Here is a 14,321-nt window from a genome sequence, read left to right as displayed (position 1 = left end):
TTGTAGAATTATCTTCCTCAGTTATTCTTCTTATCTTTGACTAACATTGAAGGATTATATAAGAAAAATCCATAAATTGTTGGAATTGATGCTGTTGAAGCTGGTACATTATACCAGGTTTATTTGAAAAACCTATGGAAGCAATTTTTCACTGAAAATAAGCTTGCTTTGTTACAGACATTGTGAATGTTAGAACTACTGTTTTATTTGTTACTGTGTGTATTAGTGTGTTAGGGTTACCATAAGAAAATACCACAGACTGGGTGACTTAAACAACATAAATTTATTTTCTTACAGTTCTGGGGGCTGGAAGTCCAAAATTAAGGTGTCTGTGGGGTTGGTTTCTCCTGATGTTTCTCTCCTTGGCTTGAAGATGGCCATCTTCTTATTGTGTCCTCACGTGGCCTTTTCTTGGGTATTTTTCCTCCTCTTATTTGAATTAGGCCCTGCCCTTTTGACCTCATTCAGCAATAGTTACTTCATTAAAAACCTTATCTTCAAATACAGTCACATTGAGGGGTTAGGGCTTTGACATATGGATTTAGGGGAAGCACAATTCAGTTCATAACACCTCAATAGTTAGGTTTTTGAGAGCCAAATTTCAAATATCACAAATTATCAGGGCATATTTGGCATTATTTTTCTACCCATAGTTTCCCTTTCACTGGATTTTATTTCCCTTTTGCATATGTACTGTATTTATTAAAAGGCATCTTAAATCTCTTTTGTAAGACAGAGGACAAATAAATAAATAAATAAAATTGTGATCTATAATATAGTTGTAAGGATATTTGCTCATTAAAATAACTAGTAGGAACTATGTTCCTAGGTGCTAAAAGGATCTGAAGGAGGTTCAACAGTCATACCCTTCTGAGTACACTAAAAAATGTATACAAATATGCAGATTTATAATATATATTATAATGAGTCTCCGTTTGATAATATAACAGAACATCAATGGAATTAAAATTTTATAGGTGATGACATTGTTTTTCTAGTTATGTCAACTCTTCTTTTCCTTGTTATAGAAAACGTTTAAAACCTTTATTAAAAAGGAGCGACAACCTATCAAGCCAGAACCAAAATCACAACCCAGGTATATCTTTTATATAATAGAAAAGTGTAAATTAATGCACTCATTTTTGTTGTTATCAATGTAATTGCTGACTTTAATAACTAGGTTTAAAGAAGTATAGGTTGTTGAAAGCTCAGGTTTTTAATACATATTTTTCAATGTGGCCTTTTAATTTGACGGAGGAAAGGAGAAAAATACATTTTTTTTGAGTGTTTTAGTAATCAGTTAGTAGACCCAGCTGAAGTTTTACTTTTCAGTATCTAGGAGAAAGCAGTGGAAACATTTAATTTGCCATAAATGACAGTAAATGCCGTAAATGACAGTAAATGACAATGTCGTAAATGACACTGCATATGTTTTAGCTATTTTTTTTTATTAGAAACTATGTACCACAATTCACTAGGGTTAAGCATGCATTTCAATGACTCTATTAAAAACTCTTAGATTGCTTTGCTACTTTGTATACTTTGTTGATAAACTGTTTTGAAAACATTGATTTTGTGAGACAGATTAGAGCGTGAGATTGAAAGAAGCAATTGTAGAAAGTTAACAATGAAGTTTCTGAAAAAGGCAGGTTTTATACTTGTGTTTTCTTATTCACTGGGAATATATTCATTTATTAATTATAAATGATTATAACCCCCCAAAAATAAAAAGAATATTTGAAGGCACTGGAGAGTAATGGCATGTGGACAGAAACTGGAGGGAAACTATTTGACTCTTGAAAGAAAGGAACTGCAATGGGTAAGATCCCCATTTATCTAGCTTTTCCAACGTCATGCAGTGTAAGATAGTGAGACCTTAGGCAGAAAACCTCAGTGTTAATGGTGTGAAATGTCAGAAGACAGAGTTTAGAGCTGCCAAAATGACTAAAAGTTGATTAGGAAGTTTCATAAAAGGAGAAAACCACAGAGAGAGGAGTCCCAATTCTGTGTACAAACTCTTCTAAAATTATGGGCTGACTCCTGAATTGTGCATGTGTAGAAAATACTTCAAGAAAGTGCATCCTAAAGTAACAGCTTGCATAGTTTTCAATTGCTTCATCTGTTTACATAGAAAGAAAAAAAATCTTTTTTTCTTTCTATGGATGTTGGAATTAGCAGATAATGGCTTTAAAGCAGTTACTATAAATGTTCAAAACTTAAAAACGGTGTTCATAATAACAGGAGATCACCAGTGCAGAAATAGAAGTTACACAAAAGAATCAAGTGAAAATTCTACATATAGCAGATTTTAACAAACCATTAATTAATTTGCCAAAAATGACAGTTATAGAAGACTATATCCAATAATGTAGAACATACATTATTTTTAAGGGCACATATAACAGGCTTTATAAAGATAAGAATAGAAAGCAATGAAATAGAAATTAGGGAAGCAATAAAGCAAATTAAGAAAGCATATTAATCTTTGGAAAGATTAATAAAATTTATGTGCTCTTTTTAAGACCAGTTTTTAAAAAAGAAGAGATAAAACACAAATTACCAATACCAGGAATGAAAGAGAGGGCATCATTATATATCCTGTAGACATTAGAATGATAATAAAATAATATGTAAATAACTTCTTGTCATTTGCATTTTATAGGAAGTAGTCTAATTTTTTGAAAACAGATAGCATACCAAAACTGACACAAGAAGAAATAGAAAATCTCAATGACCTGTGTCTACTAAAGAAATTGAATTTGTTTTCAAAAACCTTCCCACGGAGAGACTTCCTCTAAAGCAAATAAATTATAACAGTCACATATACATTATTTTGAAAATATTTGATGGTGTTCAAAGCAGTTTGTGTTCTTGCATAAGTCCTTTTCCTAGAAATATTCTTTACCTGGTTAATTTGATTGGGAAGCCTTTTTTCCTTACAAATGCTACTAAAATTACTCCAGCCATTTCAATGATAAAACATTGGACAGCCTCCAAGATGAGCATTTATTATAGTTATTTCCCTGGGGCCAGCCAGCCAGTCAGATAATCTGGACTCTAAACATTTTTCTGTATAGTCTACCCTCTGTAAGTTTTTCGGGGATGTCTTAAATATTTTAAAGAATGATGGCTGAAGGAATTTTAGACATCACTTGGTTCAATCCTTCTGTTTTCCAATTAGGAAAACTGGGATAAAAAAGATTTAGTGACTTCTTCAAGGTCCTGAAAGTAAAAAACAGAACTGTGACTAGAATGTAAATCTCACCTCACAGCATAGTGATATTCTTAGTCAGTTATGCTTCTTTTATACCATTTGTATCTTAAATTTTAATAGACTTTCTGATGATTACTTAAGAGAGGTAAATTGAAACTATACTTAATAAATTATTAAACTTGAGTGGCTTTAGCGATTTAAAAAATATTACCAGCATAGAATCAAAGAGAGAGAGAAATATAAAAGAGTGAAATTGAATGTGAAAATAAAGCAAAGTAGTGAACAATATAAAACTGTATATATGTATATATGTGAGACTTTATATATGTCTATATAAAATACACAAATGTACTTAATTGAAAATATTTAAGTAAATCAATATTAAGATTCTCTTCTTTATTTGAAATCCTGCACCATTTCTATCATAAAAATTCCATGAAACTTTAGAGTCCACATGTTGGATTTATAGCTTTGCCTAAAGAACTTTTCTTGTTACAGAGGAATTTCCCATATATTTTTCGGCTAGAGGTTTCCTTAGAGCCTGCATGAGGCACAGAATATTATAACCTTCCATCAGTCATCAGTCAACTTCAATAAAGTACTGGCCGATTTCTAAAGTACTTTTGTGTTTCAAGGGTAAAAATATGTCACACATATATTACTATTGCCAGGCTACAGTAAATATAAGAGAGTCTGTTTTCCCCCATCTCTTCTTAGTTATAGAAAAAAAGATGATGGAATTAATTTACACATACCCACAAGCTTTGCGGGAACCCTTTACAGTTGGCAAATAGGACTGGTTTATGTACCCACTCAGCAGTATTTTTTTAAAAGAGGCAGTCACTTGGCTGTTAAAGGTAGGAGTGGGGAAGTTAAGCAAACTAAAAATGCTGCAGCAGCACTTGGTCTGGAATTACTGCTAATGTGAACACTCACTCCTATTCTTGGTTGCCTTATATGGATAAATAGTGGTGGATAAGTCAGAGTCCTGGTTATTTCGCTTCTAATCTTCAATGATCACAAACCTAAAAAGCAAATTTCACATTCATTTGTCATTGTTGTTGTTGATTTTCCTGTTTTCTTCAACTGTAAACATTTCAATATTCAGAAAGGGAAGAAAAGATGGCTGTATAGTGCTTGGGTACGTTTGTTTGTACAAATATATGTACAAGTATATATAAGATTTTCCCTTAGAAGCATTATTAAACAGAGCTATAATGTTAAAATCTCACATATTTAGAATGAATTTACTGGGTTGAAAAGACTGCATAGTGAATATAGATACTTGATTTAATTTGGGGGTTCTTAAATATATTTGTGTATTTTTATGAGAAAAAGTTTATCTTTTTGCTATCATTTTATAATTCTGCTATATAAGTATTCATTTCATATACACCTATGCTCAACATTTATACTAAATTATTTTCATAGATGAAAACTTATAAAACAAAATTGCTTAATATCTGAATTTTTCTATTTCCTCAATATTTTAATTTAAATGACACATTTTCAAATTGTTAGAACTCCATAAGTTTCTGAAAGTTGTTAGAAATTCATAAGATTAAAATATGGTTGAGAAATTCTAAAACCATTTTTAAAGGAAAAGAAGTTTATGTTAAACATTTCAAAGAAAGCCAACAAATCTCAGGTCAATCAGAATTGCCAAAGGAACATTTTTGTGTTTTTTAAATAAAATATCTATTTTTTTAAAAAAATTAAATACCTCTAAACCAGATAGAAGTGATTCAAATAATTGTTGTTCTTAATTTTTAGTTTAAATAAATGTAATGTGTACATGAATGATAGTGTACACATTTATTTTTTATTTTTATAAAGTTAAAGATTATTTTGTGATGAAGTGGTATCTCATCTTTTCCTAGCATCATATTTTTCAACTACTTCTTTATTAATATATTTTCTCTTTTTAAATATAGTATCCTTAATATAAAGTATGAAAAATAGTTTATATTATTAGCTAAAGGGAAATAATGAATTGAGAGTTCATTCTCAATATCTAAGCAAAAACTGTGAACCAGAAGCTGTATAGATTATAATTCATTGTACTATTGTGATGACATTGTTCTTTTATTTTCCATAAGAAAAAATACTTTATATATAATGTTCCTTGAGGTCCACTTGAATTTGTTTAGTACCTCTAACCATATTGCAAAAGTCTACATTTTCCTTAAGATAACCTATCGCATTCCATGAATAAAACACTCTTTTGATTTTTTTTTGCAGTGAGCTGTTAATCCTTTGTAGATTAATATGACCTCAGTGATAAATTTTCCTTTTGTTGAACTTCGAAAACTCATAATTGTTTTTAAAAATGCTTGACTGATTTCCAGGTATAGAATATAACAATTGATGGGTCTTTAATTCATAGAGGAAAAACATTCTATTGTTGACTCATAATATTAAATTTGTGATTGTGATAAGTTCAGAGGCTGGTCATCAGCCTTTCATATTTTTAGTATTTAATTTGCTTTAATTATTGATATAAGTGTTAACATTTAAATTTACCATCTATGAGGTAAGTGTACTGTTTTGGAACTTTTGAGTTTTCCTTATTTTCAAAAAATCTTTAGAATTTCAAATATTATTATAGTTCATGTAAATATGTAGATGAAGAATAATTGTATTCTTCCTTCTTCCTATTTTGTAGCATACTGAAACTAAAATAATAATAAGATATGACACTAATATCTTTCTGAAAGGCAAATTGAATTACCAATTCTAAATATTTCCTTTTTTGATATAGTGGCATATGGTACATCAACTTACATATCTAAGTATAAATTTCACATTTCAGAGTCCAGATATTTATGTAGGTTCTTGAATGTTTCCCTTTTATCTTGAAAATTACTGTATTCTCTTTGTCACCATTTTTTTTTTTCCTGAAAGAAATCAAGTCCTCTTATTTTATCTCAAAACAATCTTACAATTTCCTACCTAAAAACCTTTCTTTGGTCTCTTCTGAAATTTTGTTACCTATGAATGGAAAGTTACCCTGCTTATCATTAGACATCTTTTGTCAATAGGTTCTTCTGGGTCAGTGCCTATCCTAAGCATTATTTGAAAATAAATGTATGGTGAATAACATTTCTCAGGTGACCTCTACTTGTGTGTTCTGTCTTTGCAGAATTATAGACTTTGAGAGTTTGAGGAAACTTAAAGATTTTCTACTAAAACTCTCTTTCCAAAGGACAAATCTCCTGTATAACACTGTACACACATAGACTCTATTTGCAAAATCCAGGGATTCATAATACCTCAATTCAAGTGTCATCCTATTTAATTCAAAGGACTTCTCTGATTTTCAGACAGTTGTCTGATTTAAGCTTAATACCTATCTCTCTTGAACTGGTATCCCTTGGTCTTCTAGAAGTCACCCCTCCTTACCAACTTTTTCTTTTCTGATTAAGCCCCTCAGCCTATTTCAACTATATATATATATGTCTACAACATCTTCATTGGATTGACTGACCCATCTAAATAGAAATTACAAGGGTGCAGGATCTGGTGGCTGTTTGTTCTTTGTATCGGTTTAGCATCTCAGGCTCAGATGACTCAAGGACTCAAGTAATGTCTTCAGGATGCATTGTCTTTTCTTTCATTTTTAATCTCTGCTTGGCTTTAATACCTCCTTCTATAGAATTTTTCTCCATGTGGCAAGGAAAATGAGTAGCTCCCAGGTATCTAATTCACTTCTCGATCTTACCAAAATGGCGGTGTTGTATTAGCACAAAAAATAAAAAACAAAAACAAAAGCAACAAACAATCCCCCACCAAACCTCCCCGCTCCAAAACAGAAAGCACCTCGCCCCTCCCCTTCTCCTCACATACACACACACACAGAAATATTCTGGCTGACTTCCCACCTTGGAAGACATGACCAGCCCTAGACAAATCATGGGAGAGTCCCATGACTGGAATGGGGAAGTGCAATTCTCCAAAGAATAGGAGGTGCCAGACAGAGGAAAGAAACAGATGCTCACTGTACTAAAAAATGTCCCCATTAAAATATGCTTCAGAAAGAACACAGTATTTCAAATGAAATTTTAGTAGCACAATGTAAAGTGGAACCCAACCCTAGACCCTGTAGATCAACTCATGAAACCCACCATGTCAGCTTTAGGGGTCAACTTCCCAAGGGCAATAACTCATACTGATTTGAGTTCCGAAAAAAAGACAAACCCCAAGAACTTTTCAGATATTCTAATGTGTTACCAATATATTCTTCCTTTCTCCTTCCTTCCTGTTCTTTCTCTACGTCTTTCTTTCTCTCTTCACCTATTATACAAGAAAAGTAGTCACTTTCAGGGATTCTGGGTATAGAAGGGAGATATACCTGGAGATCATTATAAAATAGTGTAATAACTACAATGAGGGAGGTAAGACACCTAACATCTTCAAGGTCATAGTGAAATTATTGTGCAGTCACACACACACACACAAATATATATATATATGTGTATATATGTATGTATATATATGTGTATATATATATATATGAATTGAAGTACTTTACAAGTAATTTTATTACATTTTGACTTAGCTTCTTGTCACATTTTCCTCACATAATTACTACATGTCATCTTTTCAGTAACCTCTCCACCTGCCATGATATACTATTTAAAATTGCGTATTCGATCTCTGCCAGAACTCCCCAACCACCAAATCCTACTTAATTTTTTACCATAGCACACATCATCTTCTAACATACTCTATTATTAACTTGGTTACTGTGATTACTTTTGATCTATTCTACTGGAATATAAGCTCAATAAGGACAGGGGAATTTTTTTTGTATTTTATTCAACAGGTTATCTTCAACATTAGAATAGCACCTTACACAAGTAATAAAATACATATGTAAATAAATAAATACTTGTTCAATTATTGAATCACCCTTTTAATATATTTTCTCTGCTTTATAATGAATTTTCTTTCTCTTCCATCTGTGTATAGTTCTCATCTCAAGTTAGAAATTAGAGACTGCTTCCTGGGCATCTTCACTAGAATATCCCGTAATAACTTTTCAAAATGGAAATAATTATGTGTTAGTTTTCCCGTCCTTTTCTACTGTGTTCTTTATTCCAGTTAGTAATGATGCAGTCTTCCTCCCATCACCCAAGACCACCCAATCAGCCTATAGTTCCCTACCTTGTTTACAAAGATTTTATGAGAAGCTTGAAAATTGCCTACCTGAAATTCAGACACATTAAAAGTTATTTCCTGGTCTAGCAATATAGTAAGAAAAAGCAAAATAGCTATACAATTAAATTAAAATAAAGAAAATGAGTTTAGCATGGCATGACTTATTCTTTTTGTATACATTCTGGCTCTTGGCACCACTGCTTCGTTTGTTAAGTCCTCACCCAACATCCAATTGATAACTGATAGACTCTGAGATTTAATTTACTGGCCTAGAGTTTACAATTTTTTATTCTTTTCTTTTTTAAAGTGAGGACATTTGCCATTCTCCAGAATTCTCACATCACTTTTATTCTCCAGCTTCTCAAAGATAGCAGATCAGCAGATGTCTATGGAAAATTATTCACCTGAGCCCAGAAAATTTAACTAATTAAAAGAAGTCTCAATTTTCTTTATGAGATCTTTTGTGGCTTGCATTTCAGTTCTCTCCTATCAGTATTTGTTCTATCATTTTTAGGCTGATGGTTATTCTTTTTGAGCATAGTAGAATCGAAATGGCCTGAAATACTGCATTTCAAATAAACTCTCAGGTGATACTGATCTGCTGGTGCTCAGACCACACTTTGAGCACCAAGTTAGAGAATATACTTAACTATGTCCAGTACTTACTTTCCTGGCTCTGTCAATTCCTAGGATGACTTAGTTCTTTCTGCTTTGATTAGCTAGTTAATAGAGCTATAGTTAATTACCTTGATGATATCTCAGTGTCATGATCTTGGGATAGGATGAAGTCTTCAAAAGCAGCTACTAGAGACTGCATCTCCTGAAAATGCTACCATCTCCAAACTCCCTTGTATACCTCCAAGTCAAGTGTTATTTAGCTGCACCTTAAGTCTTCTAGGCCTGTTTTCTTTAGGATTGCTTCTCAGTGGTATGAAGCAAAAATAAAGATAATCAAATTTAAGGCAAGCAATTGCCTCTTATGCAAAAGTCCTGCCCAAGAGAGCTGTAGGCTGAAGCAGGAGCACGGTCAGGCGGTGAACTGCTGGTAGTTCATGGCTCTGAATGTGTCCAGAGTCTAACACTGGCATTAGTCACAAGGCATCAGAATGTCAGCATCACTCATTTCCCAGTCTAGCCTAATTGGATGGAAAAAAACACTGCTCTGATAGGCAGAACAAAGAGGACACAAAATAACCAGTTACTGTCGGCTGGGATCTCTGGTAAACCTGAGTTAGAGCATATTGGCTTCAGGTACAGGCTGAATCGGGGCCTTCTGCTTTCTCCCCTGGAATAGAAAAGGCCTCATCTCTAGAGAAGTCAAGAGTGTACTTCCTCACTCGTAAGCATGGGATACACATAATTCCACTAGTTTCTGCTGAAGGGTGTAGCAGAGAGTAAGGAAACTGACTATAGGAAATCAGCAGCTGCGAAAGAGGAAAACTAGGCCTAGTTCAAGAGGAAGTTGTAGGTGTGACTCATGCATGTAATAAGAAGAAAATTGTCCAAGGAGGAGCAAGCAGAATAGAGAGACAGAACACACATAAGTTCTCTTCTTTAAAACATAGTAATCCTCCCTAATAGTGCTATGAGAATGAATGAAATCTCAGGCAGGGACAATCAGATTTGCAATTGCTTTTTCATGGAGGAACAAATTAAGAGGGTGAATAGAGAGGCAAAAGCAGGGGAAAGGGGGGCAAAGGATCCCATCTCTCTCTAATCCAGGTTACTTTCAGACTGTCCACAGTTCTACTTCTCTAACAGGCTTTGCCTATGATTGCCTGACCATCATTCTGTGTGTTCCCACTTGAGGGTCTCCCCAATCTTTTGGAAATGGTAGTCCCTGATATATACGTGGTTGGGAATAAAACATTGAGTATAATATTAGAAATTGTTTTTAGAATCACCTTAATTGTGGACATTTATTTATTTTCTGGAGCCCTATAATCTAAAGTCCCTATTCTAGGGATAAGGAATCTTATCTTTCACCCTTTTTTGAGCAGAGGTGAGAGAGATGGATGGGAGTAGGTAAAGTCAGCTCTTCTCCATGACTGACTAAAGTTTGGATTGGGAGCAGAAGTATCCCCAAGAGGAATAAATAACTGTGTTGGGATGAAGAGCAGAACAATTTACTATGTTCCATTTTTCATAGATAAAAATTGACACCTCTGGTCACTGTGCCACTGAAAAATCAGCCCTCATCACGCCTTTGGCATAAACACCCTAGTTATTTCAGTTGACTTCAATGGTAATATTTTTCAGTATCCTACCGGTAAAACATGTAGGTACAATAAAATGGAGTTTCCGACATGTTTAGGTTAAAGAGAGTTCCCTAAAATGCATTATATATTAACTTGATTTAAAAAATCAGAATCTAGAAGTCTTAGCCAGAGCAATCAGGCAAGAGAATATAAAGATATAAAAGGTATCCAAATAGCAAGAGAGGTCAAACTATCTCTCTTCATAGATGAAATGATTCTATACCTAGAAAACCCCATAGCCTCTGCCTAAAGGTTCCGTGATCTGATAAACTTCAGCAAAGTTTCAGGATACAAAATCAATGAACAAGTCAGTAGTATTTCTATTCACCAATGTCCAAGCTGACAGCCTAATCAGGAACACAATTCCATTCACAATAGCCACCAAAGGAATGAAATACCTACAAATACACCTAACCAGGGAGGTGAAAGATCTCTATAATGAGAATTACAAAACACTGCTGAAAGAAATCAAGGATGACCCAAACAAATGGAAAAACATGCTCATTTATAGGAAGAATCAGTATTGTTAAAATGGCCATACTGCCTGAAGCAATTTACAGATTTAATGCTAGTCCTATCAACTACCAATATCATTTTTCACATAATTAGAAAAAACTCTTTTAAAATTCATATAGAACCAAGAAAAGTGCCCAAATAGCCAAAGCAATCCTAAGCAAAATGAACAGAGCTAGAGGCATCACACTACTTGACTTCAAACTATACTATAAGGCTACAGTAACCAAAACAGTACAATACTGGTACAAAAACAGACATATAGACCAAGGAACAGGTTAGAAAACTCAGAAATAAAGCCGCGCACCTACAACCATCTGATCTTTGACAAAGCCAACAATAACAAGCAATGGGGAAAGGATTCCCTATTCATTAAATGGTGCTGGGATAATTAGCTAGCTATACGTAGGAGATTAAAACTGGATCATTCCTTTCATTATATACAAAAATCAACTCAAGATAGATTAAAGACTTAAATGTAAAACCTAAAAGTATAAAAAATTCTAGAAGAAAACCTAGGAAATACCATTTTGGATATCAGCCCTGGTAAAGATTTCATGACTAAGACTCCAAAAACAATTGCTGCAAAAACAGAAATTGGCAAAATTAAACTAAAGAGCTTCTGCACGCAAAAGAAATTATCAGCAGAGTAAACAGACAACCCACAGAATGGGAGAAAATGTTTGCAAACTATGCATCTGACAAAGATCTAATATCCAGAATCTATAAGGAACTTAAATCAACAAGCAAAAAACCCCATTAAAAAGTGGGCAAAGGATATGAACAGACATTTTCCCCAAAATAAGACATATATGTGGCCAATGAGCATATAAAAAATGCTTAACATGACTAATCAGTGGAGAAATGCAAACCAAACTTACAATGAGATACCATCTCACACCAGTAAGAATGGGTACTATTAAAAACTCAAAAAATAAGATACTGGTGAGGTTGTGGAGAAAAGGGAGCACTTATACATTGCTGGTGGGAATGTAAATTGGTTCAGGCACTGTGGGAAGCAGTTTGGAGATTTCTCAAAGAACTTAAACTATCATTCAACCTCGCAATCCCATTACTGGGTATATACCCAAAGGAATATAAATTGTTCTACCATGAAGACACATAAACATGTATGTTCATGGCAATGCTATTCACCATAGCAAAGACATGGAATCAACCTTAATGTCCATCAGTGGTGGACTAGATAAAGAAAATGCAGTACATGTACACCATAGAATACTATGCAGTCATAGAAAAGGACAAAATCCTATTCTTTGCGGCAACATGGGTGTAGCTGGAGGCCATTATCCTAAGCGGATTAATCCGGGAACAAAAAACCAAATACCATTTGGGTGATACGTGCACTAAAATCTCAAACCTCACCACTATACAATTCATCCATGTAACCAAAAACCACTTGTACCCTTAAAGCTACTGAAATAATAATAAAAAAGCAAATCAAGCTAAATATTGAGTACACACGGACACAAGGAAGGGAACAATAGACACAAGGACCTACTTCAGGGTGGAGAGTGGGAGGAGGGTGAGGATCAAAAAACTACTTTTTGGGTACTGTGCTTATTACTTGGGTGACAAAATAATCTGCACTTCAAAACTCCGTAACACAAAATACCATATACCCATAAAAAATCCTGCACGTGTACACCTTGAACCTGAAAAGTTGGAAAGAAAAAAATCAGAATTGATTAAATTTGAATAAAAACAGTATTTTTTCTGGTTTTGCTTTTCCATTATGTGAAATGATAATTCCAACTTAATTCATAATAAGCAGTGCTCCTGCAGAATGTTTATCTATGCCAGAAGGAAAGAAATAATTGTGTTTTTTGAACTGAATTTGGAATTTTAAAAGTCTCTATTTTGTTTTGAGGAAAATCTGTTGGAAAATTGAAACCAAGCAGTAATAACAATAAGACCCCTCTTTCCTTAGACATGATATCATGCGCCTGGAAAATGTCTTCTGCCTCCTGCGCCCATGCCTAATTCTCTTCTCCCATAGTGAGTGCCTTCAGCATTTTACTACCCGAAATGTTCTAACTAGGAATCTATATAGGTGGTAAAAATATCCTACCCAGAAATTCCAATTCTCTCAGAGATTTTAAATGGGTTATCAATCTCCATCCTTTGATATATCTAGTTAAACAGATTGCTGTGGACCTAGAAACAGTCAAAAATAGGAGGGCACTTGTTTTTTGGGGGTTGGCATGGAGTAGCATTTTGAGGAATGATTGGGGTACAAAAAGAACAGAAGGCACCCAAGAATTACATCTCCTTTAGGTACTTAAACTATTTTTAAAATTTGCCTGAATTAAAGTGACATTATCTTCCACTTCAGGGTGCATCTTATTTTAGAAAGTCCCAGGAATGCTGCTCTGATTTTTGAAGTGAACAGGTTTTACTAGCATGAAGTACTGAACCCTTGGGAACATGTAGAAATGGAATAGTAAAATAATAATGAGACAAAAGATGAATTTCACAAGCATGTATTACATCCCTCCTCTTAAAAATCTATGTCACCCATGTTGAATTTAATGCATTGTTTTCAAACTTAACAGAAATAATTTAGGGGTTTAAAGTAGGCCACAAACTTGTTCTACTCATTACCCAAGTTACTTTCAAATCCCACATTCAAAGCACAAGAGTATCACATGTTTCTACTTCAAGGCTGCACGTACAGGAAACGAAAGCCCTCGACACAGCTTGGTAGCAGCAGATCCAAATCAGAGTAAATTGTGTAAATTATAACTAAATTGCAAAGCATTTGGACAAAGCAGGCATGCTAGTCTAATCAGGAAAGCAGTGATATTTACTTTTCAATAATGCAGGTTGGAAGAGGAATTGGGGGAGGGAGGCATCACAGATCTCTTTTAATATATTTCTGAACTTGGCAACCTGATCTGGTTTTGTCACATATTTGCAGCTTAAAAAGTATTTGGCTTTTACAACAGCCAAAATAAGTATCCTTAATCACTTTCAACCTATGAACAGATGGGCAAATAGTGCTTTTATAAATGGAGCATACAAAATACTTCAATATCAGCCAAAACTAATTAGTAGCAATATCTGAACCAAACTCTAAAACTGATTTAGTGTTTAACATATATTATCGTATAAGCATTAGCAGTTGAAAGGAAATTCCCTGTTCAAATGTTTGCCAA

The 14,321-nt window shown here is 33.8% G+C and overlaps 1 protein-coding gene across 6 annotated transcripts in view; it reads left to right on the top strand.

Moving 5' to 3' along the window:
• IQCM (IQ motif containing M) overlaps positions 1-14,321 on the top strand; it is a 505,544-nt gene that overhangs the window by 264,735 nt on the left and 226,488 nt on the right. For all 6 annotated transcript variants that reach the window (XM_054485869.1, XM_054485868.1, XM_054485865.1 and 3 more), the window contains one exon: positions 1,029-1,096. In XM_054485869.1, the coding sequence (XP_054341844.1) occupies positions 1,029-1,096 (68 nt within the window). The remainder of the gene's footprint in view (positions 1-1,028; positions 1,097-14,321) is intronic.

This window comes from Pongo pygmaeus, chromosome 3 (genome assembly GCF_028885625.2).
Source record: "Pongo pygmaeus isolate AG05252 chromosome 3, NHGRI_mPonPyg2-v2.0_pri, whole genome shotgun sequence".
NCBI lineage: Eukaryota > Metazoa > Chordata > Mammalia > Primates > Hominidae > Pongo > Pongo pygmaeus.
The sequence above is the reverse complement of the archived record's forward strand: the minus strand, read 5'-3'. Positions and strand labels throughout refer to the sequence as shown.